At 37.3% G+C, this 25578-nt stretch overlaps 2 protein-coding genes across 4 annotated transcripts in view; both read left to right on the top strand.

The window, feature by feature from the left end:
- nudt14 (nudix (nucleoside diphosphate linked moiety X)-type motif 14) overlaps positions 1-25578 on the top strand; it is a 41013-nt gene that overhangs the window by 10846 nt on the left and 4589 nt on the right. Inside the window, exons 2-5 of one of the 3 annotated variants that reach the window (XM_057353151.1) lie at positions 8348-8503; positions 8944-8987; positions 14496-14560; positions 19024-19327. In XM_057353151.1, the coding sequence (XP_057209134.1) occupies positions 8971-8987; positions 14496-14560; positions 19024-19327 (386 nt within the window). In that variant the 5' untranslated portion in view covers positions 8348-8503; positions 8944-8970. The remainder of the gene's footprint in view (positions 1-8347; positions 8504-8943; positions 8988-14495; positions 14561-19023; positions 19328-25578) is intronic. The other 2 variants (XM_057353150.1, XM_057353152.1) reach the window with 2 other exon arrangements.
- On the top strand, positions 23140-25515 carry LOC130565967 (E3 SUMO-protein ligase ZBED1-like). The gene is made up of 2 exons (XM_057353149.1): positions 23140-23720; positions 23821-25515. Exons 1-2 carry the CDS (start codon positions 23196-23198, stop codon positions 24217-24219), a joined length of 924 nt encoding a protein of 307 aa, XP_057209132.1. The 5' UTR covers positions 23140-23195; the 3' UTR covers positions 24220-25515.

Below are 25578 nucleotides of genomic sequence, written 5' to 3'. Positions count from 1 at the left end.
TTCAAAAAGGACTGACTATCATGAAACCACCAATGCACTTTTTATGTCATTCGATAGCTTTATGCGAGGAATAAACCAATATAGCATAATTAAGAAACTCTGACCTCCGCTGGTGCTGTCTGTCAATCTCCACTGTCAGCATGCGTGTGTACGGTGACGGTCAGGATGCTACTCTTTCCAAGATGTTCCAATGTTTTCATTATTCTTCATAATGACAAGATGATAGTCTATGGTTTTGTTTAAAATGTATTTTGCTAGAGACTGTGAGTTAACGTTACTCGCTGAGTATAGCTTAGCTTATGAGAAGCACTGGAAGCGGTCTGAATATGTTGCGTCTTCATACGAAATAACTCTTTTTAAACCTCTGATTTAACTGTATACTGTCGGATTGATGCAACGCACTGTGTGTTAAACATGTAACATATCATCTCTTCTCGTTGTGTTCTAACTATTATTTACTTTGAGGAGCAAAATGATCCCCGGGACTTCAGAAGGAGTAGGTGCTTTAAGCGCATCATTGTGCGTCCGGGATGCGCATAACTGTAAATAACGAAGCGAATGCATTAAACGCATCATTCTGAGTTCCGGGTGCGCGGGCTCGCTTTAACGCCACTCTGCATTAGAGTCTTTTATACGGTGATAGTTTTGTACAATAAACAGAGACAGATAGTAGTATTTTACTTTTACTCAGTTACATTATGAGACTGAAAATAGAGTCGGATATTACTTGGAGGAAAAAAATGCAGAGCATATATCATGCTCTAGTATTTCATATACACATTTTTTAATGTTTTTTATTTTAATGTTATTTACATTTAGTCATTTAGCAGACGCTTTTATCCAAAGCGACCTACAGATGAGGGAAACAATGGAAGCAATTGGAACAACATAAGGACAACAAAAAGCATAAGTGCAGTAAAACATTTTTTTTACCTTTAATACAGTACTTAAGTACATAAAAAATCAGTTTTTTTTTACTTTTAAAATTAAAACTACTTAATTAAAAGAAGATGGTGATTTTAATGTAAACACGGATTAAAATGTTAAAACAACAATATTTATTTATAAAATGTAGTGGAGTAAAAAGTATGATTTGCTTTATAATGTAAGAAAATACTAGAAATTATTGTTTATTTGCAAAGTTTGCCAAAGGATTAATAAGGTAATCAAAAAATCTTTATTAGATTAATAAAAAATAACAATTGTTAGATTAGTCGACCAATCGAAAAAATAATCGTTAGATTAGTCGACAATTAAAATAATCGTTAGTTGCAGCCCTAAAAATAATGTAATTGTACCATCAATTAAGTCAGTCAAATAAAGATTCCAGCTGCCATGTTATTTAACCAATCAGAAATTTGAATGTAATTTTCAAACAATTTTACAGGTTTTCTTTTTATAAATCGTGCACTGTGTCCACACCCGACGCGACATAAATACAATGGAAAAGATTTCTTCTAATGTGTTGCACTGTCTGGTGTGGGCATAGTGTTACTCTGCACATGCACAAGTTTTAGGCACTACATTAAAGGACCTTCATACTAGGCCTATGCTTGTTCTCGATGTATATAAACTATATTTTCTCTATATTCATCTTTATACGTCAGCATGCTTCTAATGGTGTGTGAAAGCTCAGTGGAGGTAAATACAACCTGTAAATCTTCGGTGCAAAATTAATGAAAACTACAGTGAGTGTGGTGGCATGCATCTGTATAAACAAGATCATTATTTGCCATAGTCAACATGCCGTACCAGTTGGACTTGAAACGGCTAAATAAAAATGTGATTAGGCTGGTTTAAATGCCTTTAGGATACACAACTAGGTTAAAGGCAAGCTACATGACTTTTGGCCATAGACAGATTTCCAATGTCTGTGACAAAACCAGTCGACAATGCTTGTGGTTATACAGGTATCATTTAAAAAAAAGATATTTAATACCTTTAAATTGATTTTAGAAAAAGAAATGTTGTATCGCATATCGAATATCGCATTATTTAGCATGCTATCGCATATCGCCTTTTTCTTCAATATCGCACAGCCCTAACTTTTCACCTTTATCTAGTCTGGAAAACTTTTTTCCTCTACAAAGAACTTACATTTTATTGTGCTTTGTGGTTTATATTGTGTTTAAACCTGGGTCCAGCATGTGACGCAGAGCAATAATAGGCACGGCCAACTGTACTTTGCGTGTCGCTTCTGGGACATAGAACCTCGCACATGCAGTGGGAATGCTATGACCTGTTAATATGGGCACTGAAATAAACACATGACGTGTGATGTGTGAAATGCCTCAAACGAACGTATTAGTGTCTATCTTATCTTGATAACCCACAATTATATAATTTGGGCTGATTGTGTTTTTTAAATATTTATTATCATAGCCTCTAAATGTATTTTTCTCTTGTGCTTGGTTTGAAGTACTTTCACTTTGTCATTCTTGCACGTCTGCGGTGTATGAACTTGCATGGCCTCTCCCTTTTTGCACTCCCGTTAGTTGCTAAGGCAGTGATGGTGCGGAGTTAATACCATAGTTCAGATTAGGACTTTTTGGTCTGCATGCATGGAATGTAAATTTTCACGCCTCCTAGAAAACTGTGGGTCTTAACTCATCTTCTTGGCATCATTGATGAATGATTCCTGAGAACTGCTAAAAAAATTCCTGCACATGTTTGTATATAGATTGTATATACTGTAATTTTTATAATGACCTACTTTAGCACTTTAGGTATTAATGACCGGAAGTGTCCATTTTAACACGTTATACTGCCCACTTTGCTTAACACTTGGGTTTCCACAAGCATGCACTCAAGTATACACTTGCCATGAAAAGGCAGTTTTTATCCCCACTCTCCTTGCCCTGCGGGGAAAAATGAAGAATTTTACGCCTACACAAATATGTTTGTATCACTGTTTGATCTAGTGCTTGAAAAGATTAAATGAGGAGCCAGCACACACCTCTTCCGTGACCCAACTATTGCATCTCTTCTGCATTTATGAAGAGACAAAAAGTGTTAAAGGTTTTCAAATTTTCATTTTATTATTGCTTTAAATGCCCCTTATTCTCTTTGCTGACAAGACTTGTCATTGTTCTTCGACAAAACTCCTCCAATTTTGTTTGCTTTAAATGAAAAGAATGAAAACGTTGTATGAACGAATGTAGGAGGGCACCACATGGAGATTATAAGGATCCATTCAAGCATTTAATAGCTCCTTTTAGTTTAATGGAACAACTCCGACACCATACACAGCAATGAGAGTGAAGTTTGTTCCGCTTTCTTGGTCTTCCCTCCAAAACACTCGCATTTTGGAGCCAAAAGACACAGGTCATTAGCACGAAAAGCAGCATTGCCCAAAGCAAACATGACCCCGTCGGATCCGCTGACCATGCTTGGTATGCAGGTTCACTTTCCACACTCTCGTTTTACACCGGTGCCTCAGGTAACCGATGACTGTTTCCATTAATGGAGCCTTGCTTCTTATTAACAGATCAGACCTGCAACTATGATTAGGTAGGTCATGCTTTAACTGTTCAGCTGGAAAACTGCATTATTTTGAAGTGACTCAATGGCTGTTAAGAGGTGTTATGAAGCCTTTGATTATTTAATTTTATTCATCAGTTCTCGAATCTGATTGGCTGATAGCCGTGAGATATTCCACCAGGATCATCGCAGGAACTGACCATTGAACCGCTTCACTTACTGTTTGTATCACTCCGCCACTAAACTAACTCGGGCTATGCTGTCCTCGCAACTGCGTTACTCTTGCTAGCAAACAAACACACGAAGCAGTTTATCCTTTCCAGAATGTTTACTTCTGTGATGCTTTCTCTTTTTTTTGTAAAACTGGCATACAATAAACAAGATATGAAATTACTAACTGCACATTAATTCGCTTGGTATAGCCGACATATGCACTGCGATCCGCACATGTGATGCGATGGGACTTTCTTTCATTATCATTATATCGATTACAGTTTAACTTCCAAGAATCAATATTATGTTAACACATAATATGAACGCTTAAAGATAGTAAATAAACTTACAGGCATATATTTCTCCAAGGCAAATATTGTTCGTGTTATGAAACGAAACGTGGCTACTGCTGTACGCAACACTGCGCAAACTTCAATACTGGAAAATGGCCACTAGGTGGCGACCATACACCATGATAATTGGAACGCACTTAAGTGAAACTAAACGTTGTCAGTGTTGGCGGTGTCTCTAGCTATGTATTCACAGCGCTCTGCACTCATTGTTTAAAAAAAATACAATGCGGGACTCGAGGGTCTCGATCAAGATAATAGAAATGGGATTAACACATTCTCGGTGAGTTGCCATTTAAAAGTCTCTCTCAGCACAACGCAAATTTAAAATAAGTGATTGTTTGGATTTAGTAGCCGAGGTTTAACTGTTATGCTGGGCTTGGATTCATGGCGGAAGAAAGTAGTTCCCCATTTTCTTTAAAACCGGAGGGGTTTAAAGACACTCTGAAGTTGTTTCTGGTTTATCTACACACTTGTGCCGTCGAACTGATGTATAAATGCAATCGCTGTCGTAGTCGTGTATGCAGTGTTCTTATATCTGCATGGCTGTGATTGCCTCCTGCAGCCTCGTGCCTCTGGCCTAATCACAGCCATGAAGATATAAGAACACTACATACACTCCTACTCGAGCGATATTGCATTAGTCTGCACTTGAAATATAGGCTATATTTGGTTAGCAGTTTATCAATCTTTTAACTTACTTTCTTCACTCCTTGGTGACGAAAGTAATCTATTATTGTAAAATATATATCTTTTTGGTTTACATTCTATACTCTGTTGTATATAAATGTTATATATATATATTAGGGCTGTCAATAGATATTTTTTAAATCACGATTAATCGCACCCTTTTTGTGCGATTAATCGCACACGTATAGTGAAATTAAACATACGTTATTTAATTTGTTTAACATGTTTATTTTAGTGCTAACTAATCACACACAGCTTTTATGTTTTTAAATATACTTTTACATTCTAATAATTTCACATTTTACCTCCAAATTAATGTAGAAACAACACATTTCTTTAACAGCATCATTTTATGAATGAAAGCCGACATTCTAATATTGTTGGCTTTGCAACTGATGTCTTTATTATATATTTTTTCTATTAATCAAACCCATTCTGTCTAACAGGTAGGAAATATACAGAAAATAAATAAAGTTCTCAAACACTTTACAATCTTTACTACTTAAAACCTGAAATACAGAAGAATCCTCATTAAAGCTACAAAATCAGGAGTCATGGCGTTAGCTTTATATCCATCCGTTATTGCTAATTGGAGCGTGTAGGCAAAGCAGGAAACTGACTCCCATTCGAGAAGATTCTTGTTGGCCAGCACTATATTACTTGCGTTGTCATGGACTCAGGCAATGACCTTGCTGTCCAGACCCCAGTCACAAACTGCATTTCGCAGGTGTCATGCCAAGTTTTCCGCGGCGTGTCCTTCGTCGATTGTGCGAGTCTATAGTACCCTACTTTGGAGTTTGCGTTCGATGACAAAGTGACGACACCTTTTCCCTTAACAAAACTGAGCAGTTACAAGTTTCTTGCCTTCATTTCGAAGATAAGCTCAGTTATTTTGACAGAGCGTACAGGATCACACCGGCGGTGAGCTGAAGTGAACAACGTGATGGCCATTTGCTTGCCTCCTCGACTAGCCTCTCCTAAGATGACACCTACATGCCTGTGGTGTATATGATTGCGCATTGCTCCAGTTGAATTATTATATGCTAATTTGAGATTACACAATTTACATAAAACTTTTCCGTCGTCTTTTAAATCAAAATACTTCCACACCGTTTTTCTAGTGGCCATTTTTAAGCCTGCTGCCTGCAACTAACGCAACGCGCACTCGAGATTTGAGGTCAATTTAAAAAATGTTTCCGCTTCAGAAACGTAAAAAATCAGTCTTTTATTTTTTTTAAATATTTAATTGTAAAGTGTAATTTTGAATAAAACTTTTTTAATGTAACATTAAATTACATTCACAGTAAAATTACATCGATCCATAACATTTGTATTTTTTTCAGTGTAGTCGACTGTTGTTTTCAAAAACAAAACAAATATGCACAGTGCAGACAAATATTATTATGTAAACACAAACTCATGATTAATCTTTGAACAGCCCTAATACATACATATTTATTTACTTATTTGTTTATTTATCTGTGGTGCATGATATAATGTGTTTGTCACACTGGTGCGATCAAAGTATCATGACAACCTACAAGATACCTTTTAAGTGTCTTTTCTCAAAATACATAGTCATGGTAGAATTCAATTTTTGTATCCAATGAATAGCTATCGTAGGCGTAAGCAGAAAGAGTGCTCATTTAAAGAAAATGACTAACTTCCAAACCCCTCTTATTATAAAAGCTATACACGTTTATGACACACAATGATCATCTTGAGTCTGTTGAGGCAAATATTGAGAGCAAAATTTACAAGGTAAGCATATTCTGGATATACAGCTTCATTGTAATGATCGTTTCATATACAGTAATTATCACACAGAGAGCTCATGATGTCAAGCCTCTTACCGTGCTACATTACGTCAGCAGTTGATAAACAGTTGTTAAGTGTTCAGCTGCTTGTAAGACATAAAGATGTTTTGTTTATGTATATAGAATATGCCTATAAGCTCCTTCAAGTAGGGTACACATGCAATAGGACACCTGTCCTGCTATCATCGTAAACCAGCAACAGCCTCTGGTTAAATGTCTGCTCTTGTGAGGTTTATGTCAAAGGAGTATTATACGAGACACTCAGTAGTGTATATGCACTGTGTATAAAAGATAAACCTCCACTACGCAACTTCTGACCTTTCCTGAGTCACACACCCTCTTCTTTAACACTGTTGCGTTTTGACCGGTCTCATTTCAGAATCCCAGAAGAAAATTTTACTTTATTTGAGAACTCTTTTACTCCGTGGTTGAAAGGATTCAAAATGTGTTTTATTTCAGTAAAACTGTATATTTACAGCTGACACTATCCACCTTATTTTGGGCGTCAATGTGGGCGCCTCCATCTTTGAGCTGTTTGTGTTTAGACTTCCGGTGAGCCTCTACAGCTAATGGCAGTTGTATTGCGAGTGAGACAAGTGTGCTGTTTGACTGGCTAGTTAATATTTATAATGGAACCTAAAGGTACAAGCTTAATTTGTGCAGTTAGATGTTGCCATAATAGCCAGTACAAACGGAAAAAACATCTACGAAACATTTGTTTTGACCTTAATCCACGCACCAGAGCTGAATCTGGATGTCGCGCACCCTATAATCTGCATCCATTATTCATTATTTTAGCCTACTGAATGCCCTTTCTCCTGGACAATTTACCTTCTTGACTACAATAAATAATAAACATCGTTCAAAGGCAGGGAGTTTTGGCGAGAGTGACACTAAATGTTGAACAATTATTATATATCAAAGATTATATATAAACAAAACATATTTAGCACAACTAAATAAACAGTATGCAAATAGTGGTATAATAATATTAGCAGCAGTTAAAATTTAGCTGTTAGCATTTTTATATGTATTTAGTAGTGACTAAGTATACGTATAGCGTGACTAAGTTAACAGTTACAGGACATTACATTTTCATTAATTCCGCAGACGCTTTTATCCAAATCACATTTAACATTTTGTCAACACGCTAAACAGTACGATTAAAGCTAAAGTAAACAAGGGAGAGAATGAACAACATGAAATAATGTCTTTATTTAATACACATAAAAACAGACAGTTATTGGTTGGTATGTTTTGAGTTGTTTTTAGAAAGTTGTGATGGATGCTGCAGCTCGGGGGAGACCTGCGATACAGGAGCAACCAGCCGTCTCATTCTTCCGATATTAGTTGTAAGGATCCAGTAATGTTTGCTCCACTTTGACTGCGATTCACATATTACACCCATTTACATTGATTTGGTATCTACACTTGATATCTAGGCATTTTTTCTATTCTTTAACCATTTTTATTGTAACTACATGTGCTGTTGTATTGCAGTCATTCAGTATAAAGGCATTTGACTAACTTCTAGTATTTCATGTACTTTTATAATTTAATATAGTTTAATTTAATATCATTTTTTACATCTGCTTTTAAAAACACGAATTAATTTGTGGTCAATGTCATGTACAAATGTCGACCGACTTTCCCACTGTGCATGTAAGTTACTGGTAACTTACGTCTCTGTGCTTTTATAGTTGCGCATTGAAGACCCATTAACTCCGAGAGAAAAACAAAATAATTGAATATATCTTCATATGGTATAACAGGCCACTTCATCCTCCCACATTGCAGGTGTGAAAAATATTCACCAGAGCTGTTTTTAATGGTGTTTTGAGCGTGCTCCCGTGACACCACTTCCATTGTTTTCCACCAGCCGGCTAATAAAACGGAAGTCTCAAGACTAAAAGGAAGGACGTCACGTCGTTTACTTCCGCGTTCAAAATTAAGGTGGATATCCTTATCACCACACTTTACATGGATGAACAGTCTTTGGCTAATTGCATTTCATCGTAATTTGGATGGATGTGCTGTATGGTTGCCTAGCAACTAGCAGTTACATTTTTAAAACTGTACCCGTTTATGGTGGAGAACTAGAAATGAACATGAAACATCTGAAAACAAAACCTGAAACTTTTTAATGTTATTTTGCAATTGAATTGCTTTAGTGGTTAACAAAATGTACCATTTCACTCTGCTTTTCACAGTAGCCTCTATACCAGCCTCTATATTTTTCTTGTGTATTCGGATGCTTTAAGATTCGTCAGAAGGTCATTTGTTTTATACCTGTGTTTTTTATTCTCTTGACCTTTTTAGGCGAGTTATTTGATGTTATTACACATACTGTGTATCATATAATTTACGGGATATTTCGTTTTTGCTTTCCACAGAATGGAACAAAGAAGTCTTGGGACTTTATGCAAACCCATGATAGGTAAGCTTGTTTCTTTATTCTTCATTAAGATATATTTTAATTCATGAACATTAATAATATAGTATATTTACAGCTTGCAAGATACTCAGTGTACATGTACATATAGCCCTCTCAAACGTATTTTGAATGTATAGCTTTTTCTTGCTACTTTGAATGCATAGCTATTTTCTTGCAACTTCATCTTGTTTTTACCTTAATATTATTTTAATAAAAGTAATAAAAGTCTCCTGTATTGAGTAAATCAATTGGTGACTATAAACCTCAAAGGAATAAAAGCCTGCAATGTCTCACTATGGTGTGACAAAAGGAAATTGCGTGAACGTCTTGATCTCCTCTCACTTCTTTTGCATTCACAGATATGCATAGAGCTCTGTTATTTCTATCTGTCTTTCTCAGTTTTATCTTCTCTCTCACTGGCTGATTTCCTTATTTCTTTAAATGTATACTGTCCTATTTTTAAGTGTTTGAAAATACCTCACACAATTATATTGCAGCCATCCACATGTTTTACTCACTGATTCCTGATGTTGGAAGCATTGAAACTTCACTCCTGTTTCCCACACTACCTTTCCCACCCAACCCAAGCGGTCCTTGGGTCATTACTCCTAAGAGCAGCCTCTTTGTACCTCTAGTGTCTTCTACTGCTACCCTGAGATCTGCCCTGACCTTTCATACAGGGTTCATTAAAGCTATGTGTCTGAATCTGTGGATCAAGTACCTCTGTGGACAATGTGTCAATATTTCCAGACACTTTACATTTTCTGAAGAAGCTGTCTGGAGAATCTCGTATTCTCGACGAGAAAATCTGGTGGAACTGGAACGAAGTGCCATTGAAGTGTTCCGACTAATTATATAAAAAGAACTGAGGAGCACGTGGACCATGTCGAAAAATGATCCACAAAACAAAACCTACGTCCTGTTTACTTCCTACACTAACATTGTTCTAAACATGCACAACATAAAAAGGGTGCAGCATCAAGTCATTTGACTGTCCTCACTAATACAAAGGAAAGCTTTTGATGGAAATAAAAATTGGTAACTGGTTAGGGGAAAAATGGTTTGACAAGGACAAGAAAGAACACTAAACTCATTTTTGAAGACAGCATACTGTATGTATGCTGTATGGCCTGGTTTAAGTACACACTTTAAAATATTTGACATCATAATTTGACTGACTCATTGTTTTGCTTGGTGTATTGATGAATGAGTTTGTTTTTCAGTGAAGTGTTTACATTATGCACTGTTGTGTGTGTGTGTGCGTGCTGGGGGGGTTAAAAGATGAAAGGTAAAGTCATTAAGAGGAGCATCTGCTGAAGTCATTAGTGCCATTGCTGCACTTCTTTGTGAGCTCTTCTAGTCTTTAGGTCAAATGTAAGGTGTCTTTGTGAGGACTTGAGAGATTTGATGAGTGTTGTGTCTCTGTGCACTTTGCATCTACAGTAGGAGCCAAAAGTGATGTTGGGAGGGATTGTTGCATATTATTTGCTTTTAATGCCCCCTCAGGTTTAATGAAACCATCAAAATAAGAGGTGTACGGTACAAAATTGAGAAAGCACTAAACTTGGTTTAAGACAAAGAACATCATATCAGGAATGTGGGTTTTACTCAAATATTTAAAGGAAATACACAGAACAACAAAAAGTTCAGAGGAAATAAAGCAAACGTTTAATACAATTTTATCAGTTGTTAAAATGATTAATTATTCATTTTGGTGATCCTCTTGGTTTTGTTTCAGTTTACCCTGCAAGCACAACTACACAATACACATACTCAATTTTAATACATTTTCTATTTTAGTTTTGTTTTCGGTTTTTATTGCCGTTTTATTCATATTTTGAAACCGCTTTTATTTTTTTTATCTCCTTTTAGTTCATTTTTGTTATTGTGTCATGTGTTTTGGCATTTTATTTTTTATGTATTTTATTTTTTATGTTGCTATATAAGATCAATTTATTTTATTTAAGTTTTAGTTTCTTTTTTTTATTTATTTTCAGTTTAGCTTAAGCTTATTTCAATTTATTCCCTAGGCAATATTTCAAAATAATATTTAGGCCAGTTTTTATTTGATTTCAATAAACAAAAATGTTTAATAGTTTTAGTAAACTATAATAACCTTGATTTGGTGTCAACCTTAAAAAGCACCAACATTCATTTAAATGTGTGTGGCTGTAGCAGCGATATATTAAAGACCCAACTTTACAGCCAAAGCACATCATGCTTATTTAATGCACCACTGCTAAAAGTCTTATCAGAAAACATATTAAATCTTCTATTAAATGATAAAGCAAAATTAGCCTGTCGATCTCACTATACTACAACTCACTACACTGTGATGCAAGTGACTTCCACAATTTCATACAAGGCCTTTTGTCCCCTCACATTGCATTCCATCTTGCAGCGAGAACCCAACAGGCTTAATGGCATGTGACAGATTCTGCGTGACTGGTGGTATTTTCAGGGTGGAGAAGTGTAGAGATCTAACATGCCTAGGCTCGCTGAGGCGCTGACCCATCAGACAATTCCAAAGCTTGACCCAAACTATTCTCTGTTTGTAATAGTCCTGAGTCCACAGCTCATCAACAGTGAAGAAAGAGGGAAGAATAGACACTGACAGACAACACGTTTGACCCTTGAAAGCATCTTCCCACTGATGAAAGGGTGGAGAGGACAGGAGAGAGAGATGAGGGTCCTCAGATAGGTACAAGGGGCTCTTAAATTGAAGCAGGACCCTCTTAATCAGGATTCAGAGAAATAAAATATGGTGAATCCTGTTCCACCAAACGGCCAAGGCCTGGCTAGCTCATTCGGTAGAGCATGACTCTTAATCTCAGGGTTGTGGGTTCGAGCCCCATGTTGGGCGTCCGAGCTGCCTTCAACAAATTTCGTTGTTTGTATCAACACATTTTTGCCAAAATTGCTGCACTCTCATTTGCCTCCATTGCAGTTGTATGTCAGTTTTATAGTGTTAAATTAGTGAACCGTGCCGTAAACTAACAAACACGAAAATTACATATTTGCAAACAAATATTGGTTAAAATAATCCATTCCAAATTATTTCTGACAATACTTAATGGTCTTGAATGTAAAAAAGATTTACAGTCAACATTTACACTGACTTTATTGTGGGATTCTTTCTAAACATGCAGTGCTGCTTCAGAATTTGGAAAGAATGTGAAGCCAGATCTCACGAAAATTTGTAACTATTTTACGAGGTGGCTATTCCGCAGCAATTTGTACGATGTGAAGCATACGAAAACTTACGACTATAGTAAAAAAAGCAAAACTGAATCCCCATCCCTAGCCATGCCCACCATCGCAAAGCAAGTCATACTAAAACATACAATTAAGATCATACGAATGCATGTGAATTAGCCATGTCGTAAAATTGCAATGAATTGTTGCGTAATTGTTAGAATGTGATGTATCTTAGAAGGCAGTATTATTAACTTACAACCTTCGTATCGGGAGCACGCCTGCAATTCCTAAAATGATGCCTCTGTAGGCAGCTCACTAGTTTTCTTGGAACCGAATGTTTGTGTGTGTGTGTGTGTGTGTGTGTGTGTGTGTGTGTGTGTGTGTGTGTGTGTGTGTGTGTGTGTGTGTGTGTGTGTGTGTGTGTGTGTGTGTGCGTGTGTGCGCGTGTGTGTGCGTGTGTGTGCGTGTGTGTGCGTGTGTGCGCGTGTGTGCGCGTGTGTGCGCGTGTGTGCGCGTGCGTGCGTGCGTGCGTGCGTGTATTGAATGGCCTGTGGCCTGTATCACGAAGCGAGGTGAACAAACACTGAGTTGCAGAATAAGTTTTGAGTTGACAAACCCAACCTGGTTTAGAGCAGGTTCAGCTGTAGCACAACGCTTGGTATAAACTTTCTCTGTCAACTCAGGTTTGATCCAGAGTGCACCTGAAAGTATGACACGTGCGGGAAACAGCCAATCACACGGAACATGGAAAGCATCATCAGTTTGATTGACTTCTCGCGAGTATCAGCGCAAATCACTATTCTGTTGAGGATGACGAGATCATTATGAAAGATGTCATGAATTGAAACAAAGGCAGGAATAAACACTTAGCAGCAAAAGATCTTATCACTTTAAACTTTTTTTAATTTGGAGCGAGAGATACGAGGGAGGTGTCTTCACTGCGTCAGATATACGTCACTTTCTCACAGCTGATTGGTCCAGTTTTGGTTTGCGATCTCTAACCCAGAATAAAACCTGCTCTGTAGCAGGTTAGACGTGTAGCCTAAGTTACCATGGCGACGACACCTGCTCAAATCCCACCCAGTTTCTTGAGCCCGAAAACTCGGAGTATGCTCAAACTAAACGCGAATTTACCTGGGTAAAAACCCAAACCAGCTTCGTGACAGGCCACAGGCTGTGTGATAATCTGTAGCACGTTTTCACCATGGGAAAGGCGGGGCAGGGCTTCCTGACATAGAGACATATCCGCTTTCCCCACTCAAAGAACAGTCTCCCTCTGCTGCTATCGAAACAATCGCACACATACTCTCACGTTGCCAATGCAACGTATTGTATTACAGAATGTATAGTGTCAGTTGACAAACCTGCCACTTTATGACTACATTACACCTAGTATTAACATCCAAACACAAGTAGACTGCTAAATACCGGTATAGATAGGGTTCGTTTTTGATCACCCAAATGACATTGCGAGTCAGTCATAAGTGCACGTGACCATATTGCATAGTGCAAATGCCAATGCGTCTAGAAATATCCAATACAGTAGCAAAATCTGTACGTATGCTAGAAATAAACGTGATATGAACTTTTTAATAGTAATGGATAAACACTTCAATAAACAAGTCACCAACCCTACAAAAACCTCAAAACAAATGTCACAATAGAGTCATATGAGACGTATGGTAATGCCAGTTGAAAAAGCAATCAGTCCTGCCGGGCCACTTCTCTTCGGATCGCTTGACACAGATGTTAATACCAGTTGTAAACAGAGCGTGCATGCTTATGAGGGTGGGAAAAGGATGTCACTTGTGGGAGTGCAAAAGTGCTGGACTCTGTCCTTGGACCTCCTGCCACACAGAGCGATTAGCTTGCCTTCAGCCTACTGATGTCTGACTGTCCCGGTGCGCTCCAGTGGATAAATCCTATTATACAGAGATCGTTAAGACACAGGGATTTATTCCCCACTTCTTAAGGCATTAGGTTTAGTCTCAAACCAAGACAAAGTGAAAAGCCAAGACAAGCCAAGGTGTTAATCCAGGGTGATTGTTGGGGCTTCATGGGGTGAGGGTGTCCATGCGCTTCCTGAATCTCTCTCTCTCTCTCTCTCTCTCTCTCTATCTCTATCTCTATCTCTATCTCTATCTCTATCTCTATCTCTATCTCTATCTCTCTCTCTCTCTCTCTCTCTCTCTCTCTCTCTCTCTCTCTCTCAAACAGGAGAGTATGATTCCATTGTAGTAGTGATCAAACTGGAATTATGTCTCTAAATGTCAATTCAACGTCTAATTCACTGCTTTTCTGTCCTCTCTCCAGTGTCTCTGTACTGATTTTCAACACCACTTCACACTGTTTCATCCTGGTCAAGCAGTTCCGCCCAGGTAACGCTCTGCACTTCTTGTTCTATTTTCCAGGAGTTTATTGTCAAAAACAGTCGATTACAAAATACGATGACATTCTTATGCTGCAAATCCTCCAGCAACCACAAACCTTGATAATAGGGGAAGAGTAAAGAAAAGAAATAGAACACATACATAAATATAGACATACATACATACATATTGCTGCTGCCCTTCTGAAACCTCATATCTCCTTCTAAGAGCTCCATGTTTTGTGATTTTTTATTTTTTGTCATAAATTATTACTATTAGTCATCCTTTGTTTGTCACTGGGGTTTGCAAACATCTAACAAATAAAAAGTAGAAAGCGACTTTGTTCTGCAGAACACAAAAGAAGATATTTTGAAGAAAGTTGGGAACCGAACAGCACCGGCACCCATTCACTTCTATATATGGACACAAAACCAGTGCCAGTTAACAACATTATTCAAAATATCTCGGAAAAAAGAAAGTCATTCAGGTTTGAAATGACATGAGGGTGAATAAATGATGACAGAATTTGTATTTTGAGGTGAACTACCACTTTTAGTATCTTGTGTTTGTGACACCCTAATCCCTCTTATGTCTAAAAGAAAGAAGGATTTCCGTTCTTCGTTTTGCTGCCGATATTTGTTTCATGGTTAAAGAGCAGGCTTTAAAAACAGTGTCCTCTGACCACCACGTGATACCCAAAAGATATCAGTTACCACTTTATGACTGCTGGAAGGAAGGTGTTGCCATGTCAAAATGTTTGTTTGAGAATAACAGGATTCATAGACTAGAACAAATTATGTGTGTACTGTTCAGATGAACATATTAATGTAAGAAAATAGTTTAGAAGTTTGTGCGCGTGGTCCATGTAAGATTTTTCTCCTTCCTATATTCCTTCACATATCTTAAACTTCATTCACTTGTCAGGTCTTAAAATTAAGCATGACCAGAATATTAAATAAAACATTTAAATGTACATTCGGAAACCACAGAATCCACGAATTCACAGAATTGTGGACTTTATTCGCACTTACTGATTCAAAAAATGCTTTGAATACACTATGCAGTAAGCTTTGGATAAAAGGATATGGTCCTATACAGTGTTGGGTAAGTTACTCTCAAAAAGTAATTAATTACTAGTTACTAATTACATATTCAAAAGTGTAATTAGATTACTGTACAAATTACTCTCTCCAAAAAGTATTTAATTACTTATTACTAATTACTTTCTATATCCTACATCAACCTTGGTTAGTTAAGTGATTCAAGGATAGGCATGAAACGGCTCTTTTAATTCATTCAAATAAATAATATTAAACTACATAAAGTACTCTTATTAACTGACCAAAGTATTACAAATGTGAGAATTATACATTAAAGCACAGATTTTAAAGTTAGACTTTGAATTTTGATGTCAATTCCACTATTGCACACACATACTGTATATTACACAAAGTATTTAGTTTAAATACATCAAAAGTAACTGTAATTAAATTACAGAAAAAATAAGAGTAATCCCTTACTTTACTTTTTCAAGGGGAAAGTAATTAAATTACAGTAACTAATTACTTAGTAACTAGTTACACCCAACACTGGTCCTATAATAATAATACAAATATCCAAAGTGAACATCTAGACTCAATGAGCCAGACAAAAATACGTATTGTTGTGCCCTGGTTACGGTTTTTCTGTCGTCTCCGATCAACTCCACCCATTTCGCATTTCTAAGTGAAGTGGTCGGTGTTTAGATTACATGACATGAAAAAACACAAGGAAATAATGCATATTGTGACCTCAACTCAACTTTATTTATATAGCGCTTTTTACAATTTTCATTGTTACAAAGCAGCTGTACATGAGACATATTGACTATAAGCAAAACAATTCAAGTTATACCTGTAAAAACAAGGAACAGGTGAAAACACAGAAGACAGACATGCCCACATACAAAACACTCCACACACACAATATGCACACGTACTAACACACACAGACATAGATGCAGACACGGACGCACACACAGACACGCATGCACACACACACAGACACGCACACATCCACAGTGAAAGCACACATTTAAGATAAAGGAAAGAGAAACACAGGTCAAATATAACAGACTATAAATTCCTATACAATATTAATTAAAACTTTAAAATTCTAATTCTAAAGCAGCCCCCCAGCCAGGCAAATAGTGCAAAACAGTATGCAAACGGTGGCGAGGAACCCAAAACTCCAATTGAGAAAAAAAAACTCCGGAGAACCCAGGCCCAACCAGGGGATTCCAGTTCCCCTCTGGCAAAAGCTGCTGCCTCTCCACAAGCTCGACAGTGCTTGCACAACAAGGCTAAATAAAAATAAATAAACTTACTAAGGTAAATTATAGATTATCATTAATAATCTAATAGCATTTACATTTTTGTAGTGAAGACGTGTCAGAACACCTCAGTGTAGATCGGTCGCTACATCGTCCACACCACTTAAAAACAATTATTTTCTTATAATAGAGCATTTTTCATGTTGATGGTCAGCGTGCGAGCAGAACATTTTTCAGCACTCTCACTGAAGCGTTGGCTACACTGTTACACTATTGTTCTATACATGCTCGCCAGGGTCGACAGCCTGCCTCTCAGAATGACGCCTTGCTCTTTTTCCACGGTTTTCTTCTGTAGTCTTCAAACAATGCATGAAAAAAGGCAGGGAAACTTCAAAATCATGTCCTTTCACAAATGACTGTTCTTCGAGTTAAGGCTCTATTTGCACAGTATAGGCATGGTACCTTGTTGTGTAGTATAGTATAGTTCTTGGAACGCAAATGAAAGGTGTATTCAGCCTACATATGCTGATGTTCGGGTTGTCCTTTGAGAATTATGCATGTAGTGTTTGTACTGTAATCTGTGAGATCAACACATTTATTAATTGACTACTTGCTTATTAAAGTGCATTGGGGCATATTGATCTGGCCTCATAAAGGCATTTTTTCCCAGTTGTCATATAATTTAAAGGGGTCATATGACACGGCTAAAACTAATATTATGGTTTGTTTTAGATGTCATGCAATGTGTATACACAATTTAAGGTTAAAAAACGCTGTATTTTCCACATACCGTGCATGTTTGTATCTCCTCTTTGCCCCGCCTCTCTGAAACGCGTGGATTTTTGACACAGCTCATCGCTCTGAAAAGCGAGGTGTGCTATGATTGGCCAGTTAACCAGTGCGTAGTGATTGGTCGAATACTGCAAGCGTGTGACGGAAATGTAACGCCTCTTACCATATTTGGAACATCAGGTTCCAAAGCAATTGTACTGACAGGTACGCCCACCTTACTTACGTTTACATTTGGGCGGTCTTAGTCAACTCATACCACGAACTGACGTAGGTTTGTGGGGGTGTGGTTACACGAGGCGTTTCAGGCAGGTCTGGGTGAGCATTCGCTTTTAGATAGAATGCATTTTTTGTTCCCACACTTTCATTTGTGCAATTTTACGTGTCTAATACATGCATGGGCAACTTATAACACACCAAAGACACAGAAAAACACGTATTCGTGCCATATGACCCCTTTAAAAAACATAATTTAAGATGCCAAATGGGATTGGAAGTGGAAAAATAGCAGAGGTAAAAATAACGCATAAAAATGAGAGAATTTGGGGATAGAAATAAGCAGTCTGAAATGTAGTGGAATAATTCATAAGGTCTTATGCATTAAGTCAAGTGACCATATCGTAAACCAGTAGGCTTGTTTTTTATTCACATCGCAGGAGCAGAATACGAAATAAGAAAATAAGGCTTTTTACATTTTGTCACTGTTTTTAATATTTTTGCGATTCTGTGCCGGGTAGCCCCACCAACTCCATGGGCAATCTCATGTATATTAAACATAGTCAAGGAAGAGATGGAAGTTCTGAATCAAATATATTCCTTCAAGTTCCACAAGGAAAACCATAACAATTCTTGAAAAACATGAAATGTGTTCTTAGGGTTATGCCCTTTAGCTAAGCAATGCATTGTGTGCAAAGGAAAAGATCCTGCATACACCAATGACTGTTGTTTTTTATAACAACTGTCCCCATTTTTGAATTAAGTGTATGCAAACAAATTGCTTGTCACTTGTATCTTGCCATGTCGCCTTTGGTTACGACGGTGTGTAATTTACGTTATTTTACTGATGAATTAAAGTAGGGCATGCAAGAAATGTACAACCCTGTCTGTCAAATAGAAGGATAATTGTTATTTGTAGTGCAACCACTGTCTGTACTATAATAACAAATTAAACCGATTCAAGTAAATGTCTGATCCATTGCCAAGTCCAATTCAAACCCTACAACTTGTTCTAACACCTCGTACCTACACGAGTCCCAGTGCATTATGAAGCTCTCAATATGTTTACAGTATTTTTAAGACTTCATCCATCAAAATAGCTCCAAACGTTTCCTCATATTTCTTTCTTTGAGTGACACTTGTTACCCCTCCACAGCTGTGTACATGAGTGAATGGGAGCGGAGCAAACCTAATCCCCTGCAGCCAGCAGAAGAAGGGGCCGCAGACGCCACACCAACAGAACCCAAAGTCCCACAGGAGGGCCAAGCAGGGGATACAAGCAAAGAGACGTCAAGCCCTCCTAACCAACCTCCGGCATCAGCAGGCGTCACCTACGAGCTGTGTGCGGGCTTGGTGGACAAACCTGGCCTCTCTTTGGAGGAGATTGCCCGGCAGGAGATACTGGAAGAGTGCGGTTTTGACGTGCCCGTCACCAAGTTGAGAAAGATCACGTCGTACAGGTGGGTGGCCAGCTAAACGTACAAACACATTTTAGATCTTTTTGACCTAGTTAGTGGGCGACCGATATGTTTTTTTTAATAGCTTGTTTAAATTCGTACAGAATTTTTCTGTTGTTTTTTTCACGTATAACAGATTTTTTTAAAATAGACAAAAACCGTAAAATTAATGAAAAAGAATGCAAATTTGAAAGAAAACAGGGAAAACATTTTTTACGGTTTATTTCTGGCGCCCCAGCTGCCAGAAAATTTGTTTTTTTACAGTGTATGCCGATACCAATATTAAAAAAACTGCCCGATTGGCCGATAAGAGGCTGATATAACAAATGCAATTATTAAAGTAAACATAAAAATATGGCTAAATACGAATAAAATATATGAATTTAAATGTTTTATTAGTACCATATAATATATTACCATATATTCCAAATATCGACCCGATATATCAATCTACCACTAATCTAAGTATGGACTACAGTTTTCTTTTAAGTAGACAGGTACTGCTGATTATTTAACATTTTTACATTTGTTGAAATCCCAGCATATAAATGACAAAAGAAAGTTTGTAGTGCTATTTTAGTGGTTGCATGTGTGAATAGCAGTGGATAACATGAAAGCATTTAACAGGTTTTATGTGTGAAAATAGCTAATAATAACACAGGCGTTATGTCACTGATAAGAAACTGATAATGAGATTTATAACCGTTTATTTATGTCATATTTTGGGACCACAAGCACAAATTTCAATCAATCTTTTAATATTTAGAGACATTTACATCTGTATCTAGTATTATGCACTCCGTCCGGACTGGCATACATTTTTATCTCAACGGCTTCTTTAACAGATTCTCTCATTTTAATATTTAACCCCTCCAGTAATCCCCCTTCATTACCTGCCCTAAAGCCTCAGATAAAGTATTCAAGGTGTGAATTGTGTCCCAATCTCATCCGTAAAGAAAGAAACAGTGCTGCATTATGCTCTTATCAGTCTGAAGTGTCGTAAACCCCTGCCATCTCACTCCTGCCAGAGTCTCTGCAACATCTGCTTCGTGCTGTTGGTTGTGAGCTGGATCACATCCATCCCTGATTTGCTAAGATACTACATGGAGTCACACCCCACCTTCCTCCCAAATGCACACAGACACACACCTGCGCCATGTGCCATCATACGCACCTGTGGACCTCATGAGGCACCTGCTGCTTTTATGGGCTGGGTGGGACACAGAGGAATGCAGAGTGAGGGGATGACCTACTTTTGGATGATTGGGTTAAATGGTGGATGTTTTTCTCTTTTTTCAATTTATTGATAGATGCAGTAGCTTGCAGGGGTAGGAAGGGATGTGGAGAAGAAAGGGCAAAGTGATGCGTCAAGAAAAATCAGGAAATGATGCAGGAAATTGATGCATCTTTAAAAAAAACTTCTTAAAGCTTAAATAGTTAAATGTAAATAGTAATGAACATTCTAACCAGCGTTATTATAGTTTTATTAATAAATTAGCTTTTATTTTTACAATTTTAGTTTTTATGTTTATTTAAGAATTCATTTATTTTACATTTTTAACAATTTTGTTATATGCTTTTGTCATTTTATCATTTATTAATTTATGTCGCATTTCTATAAACAGAAACATTTTCAAAGTTTTCATTTTGGTAAACAAAAATAACCTTCATTCTAACATAATAGCAGCCCCCCAAAAAATGACAAAAATGTTTGTTCCAAAAAAAATTTCTTTTAAAAGCAAATCTTATTTATTCTCTAGCTTGCTTTATGCAAATCATGGGTATGAAAATAACTTTAGGACACTCTTGTGCTTAGTGTTGATTTGCTATCAGGAATAAACTTTCATGTTGCTATTTGCATGGGTTCATGCAGTGCATTCTGGGTTTGGAGATAAAGAAAAGAGGTATCTTGTTGATGTTGCTAGCTCACTATACAACAGATATACTGTAAATAAAACTTAAAACAAGAGACTGTTTGTCTGCTCGTGTGTGAAGGGCAATATGCTTTGTGTGCACTTTGGCTCAGAGTTAATTTGCAAAAACATAACTACTAGAGGTGTGACGAGATCTCACGAGATCTCACGAGATCCGATGTGTGTCGCAAGAACAATATCCTCACGCAATTGGCATGATGGGGTGTTGGGCTCGAAATTGCGAGCATTTTAATCGCATTTGCTCCCTAAATTTAACCTGTGTCAGCTCAAAATATATTTGGGAGCATTTGTGTGACTGCACATTTTGTTGTGGTGTGACCTTTGATGCCCTTTGGTGTGAAGCTAATAACTGCACAATAGGGCTGTGCAATTAATCGCAATCGCAAAACAATTGCGATTTGAGCACATGCAATTTCTAAACCGCATAAAGCTGCGATTTTATTTATTAATTAATTTATATTTTAATTCAGAATACTGCAACGTTCGTGTGCGCATGTTTAAGAGGTTAACCAATCAGAATTCACGCAAATGACCAGAAAGCGGGAGAACAGAATATGCCAACGGGAGGAAAGAACATCAAATATGGATGCAGGTCAGAATAAAAATGATTTGCTGCCAAAGAGAAATTCAACATCAGTCGTTTGGGAGTATTTTGGATTCAGGAGAGAGGATGTGTCAGAGAGCAAGGTAATTTGCAAGACCTGTGAAATGATTATTGCAACGAAACGGGGCAATACAACAAACCTGTTCCAACACTTAAAACAGCGCCATAAAAAACTGTATGATCAATGCATGTCGACAAAGTCCATCGAAACTAACAAAAGCAGACCTCAAAGCCAGCCTGAACTGACTGAACAAGTATCCATCGTTCAAGCATTTGCAAGCGTCACGCCTTATGAGAAAGGATCAAAACGGCACAAAGAAATTACCGATGCGATCACCTATCACATATGCAAAGACATGATGCCTGCGTACATCGTCAGTAAAGACGGCTTCCGAAGACTTATTCAAACACTCGACAAAAGATACCAGCTGCCCTCTCGCACTCATTTCACACGAGTTGCTATTCCCGAAATGTATGAGAAATGTAAGGCGGGCGTTGAATATGAGCTTAAGCAGGTGAAATACTACGCCACGACCACAGATATGTGGTCCAGCAGAACGATGGAGCCGTATACGAGTTTAACGGTCCATTATATTAATGACAACTTTGAAATAAAAAGTCGATGCTTGCAAACAGCATACTTTCCACAAGATCACACTGGAGAAAATATGTCTCAAGGTTTAAAAGAAGCTTTAGCATCATGGGGACTTTCTGAAGAGCAACAAGTGTCTTGCACCACAGACAATGGATCTAATATAGTGAAGGCTGTCACTTTGAACAACTGGACACGATTGCAGTGCTTCGGACACAGACTACATTTGGCAATTGGTAAGTTAGACTTTATATTATATATTTTTATTATACTTTACATATTAAGAATATTAGGACACTTTATAGGGCATATTTTTTATTAAGAAACAAATTGTGCAAAGTTGTTTTGTACTTATTGTACTACTGTAGTATTTTTACCATGTTAGTTCATGGTACATTAACTAATGTTAACAGTGACAACGTTTGATTTTAATAATGTATTAGTAAATGCTAAAATTAACATGTCATGAACTAACATTAATAAATGCTGTATTAGTATTGTTCATTGTTAGTTCATTTTAGCTAATGCATTAATTAATTGTTAACAAATAGCACCTTATTGTAAAATGTTACCCAGTAGTTTTATATTTAAATGTATTAAATACTTACAATATAACACAATTTCATCATTTTTTGCTTTTTTTTAGTAAATGCAATCAAGGATGAACCTCGCATTTCCCGAGCCAACGGCTTGTGCAAAAAGATTGTGGGACATTTTTCCCACAGTTGGAAAAAAAGGAAGATGTTAGCCGAAGCCCAGGAAGAACTTCAGCTTCCCCAACATGCCCTCATAACATCATGCCCGACAAGATGGGGCTCAATGCAACAAATGATAGACAGGGTTTTGGAGCAGCAGAGGGCATCGTCTCAGGTCCTTTCAGCTGACCGTAAAACAAGACACCTAGTACCACAATGGCAAGACACAGATGTTCTAGAATCTGTAAGCAAGGCGTTGGGTCCACTTCAGGAGTTCACGGATGCCCTTTCCAGTGAAAACTACATCAGTGTTTCCTACGTGAAACCAGTTCTTCATCTGTTGAACACAAAGATACTTGCAGTGGAGGATGAAGATACTGACCTGACGAAGACTATAAAATCAAAAATTCTCAACTACATCAACAAACATTACGAAGCTGAAACTACCCAAGAGCTTCTGGATATAGCAACATTTTTGGATCCAAGATTCAAAACCAGCTACACTGATGAGGATAAACTTCCAAACATTAAGGCCAGGGTCATGTCTGATATGGAAATGAGTTCACACAGGGTGAGTTAATTTATGTAAACTGGATGAAACTGTCATCTCTTAAGATAAACACTCTTTTATATGGCTTTTTAATCTTCTGTTGCTGTTCTGTATGTCAAAGGATACATCTGAATCTGAGAGTAGCACAAGCAGAGAGAATCCTGACATCGATCTACCTCCACCAGGCAAAAAAGCAAGGAAGTCCTTAGGAAGCTTCTTCAAAATGACATCAGCCGTGCCAGCAGCTCTGCAACTTGAAGAAGGGATAGCCTCTGAGCTAAACAGCTACCTGCTTTCTCCATCCATTGACAGTGAGGAAGATCCTCTGAAATGGTGGAGACTCCAGCAGATAAATTTTCCAAGAATGAGCAGGGTTGCACAAAAGTATCTTTGTGTTCCCGCAACCAGCTCACCTTCAGAGAGAGTGTTTAGTACTGGGGGAAATGTGGTGACATGTCACCGTTCATGCTTAAAACCAGAAATGGTGAACATGCTGGTTTTTCTTGCAAAAAACCTTTAAGAGAGCAATCTATTCTTTGGTTCTGTTAGTTTTTATTTATTGTTATGACTGGAGTTTAGGTTAGTTAATCTTAATTTATTTTATGTTGTCTGTTTTTAAGACACAATTTATTACAATTTTGTTTATTAAGCAGTTAATACTACTGTACAGTATGTTATTTCATTGTGAAATGTGTGCAGTTAAATAGAATTTTAGGTTAGTTAACCATAATATATTTTTAAAGACAGTTTATTACAGTTGTATTGTGGTTGATACTATGTTATTTCATTGTGAAATGTTTTGTTTTGCACTTCTGGTGCACTGAATACATTTAGAATGTAGCATGTTTAAAAAAGCAAAAACAATTGCCAAAATCGCAAATAAAATCGCAATTGCAATATTCCTTAAAAAAATCGCAATGTGATTATTTTGTCCATATTGCACAGCCCTACTGCACAATGTATGTGCGTACTGTGAGCTACTGGCCCGGCCATTCGACAACGTGATTTTCCATCCCGCAGTGCTACTTTCCCATGCTAGACAGACGGGTTTCAGCGTTCGCGTGCGTCTCTCGCGTCTGCAGTGCCTCGTGCATATAAGCACGAGTGTTTACGGCGGTTCGTGGGTGATCTGCTGACTGTATCACAAGTATAGCAATTGCAAGTTCACATTATGTTATTTTTAATACATTCACAGGCAAACCTCTTCAAAAACAGATAATCCGTCTCTTACTTATGTGCATTGTAAGCATAAAACATGATGTGTTTATGTAGTTTTAACAGTTTCTCCGAAGGCTATGAGGGTTCAGTCAGTGGAGGAAGGAGGATTGACATTGTGATATGATCGCCACCTCTGCTAACATGAGCAGTCGAGCACTATGCAAAAGCATATAGAGAAACCAGACACAGTTCTTTACTAAAAGCTGCGCCTGTTAAGAAAACAAAGCATATTTTTTGTGCAATTACAGTTGAGTCAGTTGAGTTTGTGACAAAACATTTTGCAGTATTTACATATCGTTTATTACTGCATAATTCATTAAAATAGAAGTTTAATTTGTTTCATAAAGTACAAGGTGATTTTATAATGACTACATTTTTTGCATTTTGTGTTTTAAGGTGAATAAAATACTATTTTTCCCTATATATTTCATCATTGAGGATTTCTTTAAAAAAGTCTAAAAATCTCGTCTCGTTCTCCTGAACCCAGTCTCGTGTCTCGTCTCGTGGGATAAGCGCCTCGTCACACCCCTGATAACTACGTTTTTAAAAATGTTCAAAAATCATGTTTTTGTGCATTCCAAGTAATATCAATCAAACTGCAGTTGGGTTGTTTTGATTAAGTAATAATTAAAAAAAATAAAAAAATATATATAAAATTAAC

Source organism: Triplophysa rosa, linkage group LG15 (genome assembly GCF_024868665.1).
Source record: "Triplophysa rosa linkage group LG15, Trosa_1v2, whole genome shotgun sequence".
Classification (NCBI taxonomy): domain Eukaryota; kingdom Metazoa; phylum Chordata; class Actinopteri; order Cypriniformes; family Nemacheilidae; genus Triplophysa; species Triplophysa rosa.
Note: the sequence above shows the minus strand (reverse complement) of the source record. Positions and strands in the feature narration are given on the sequence as shown.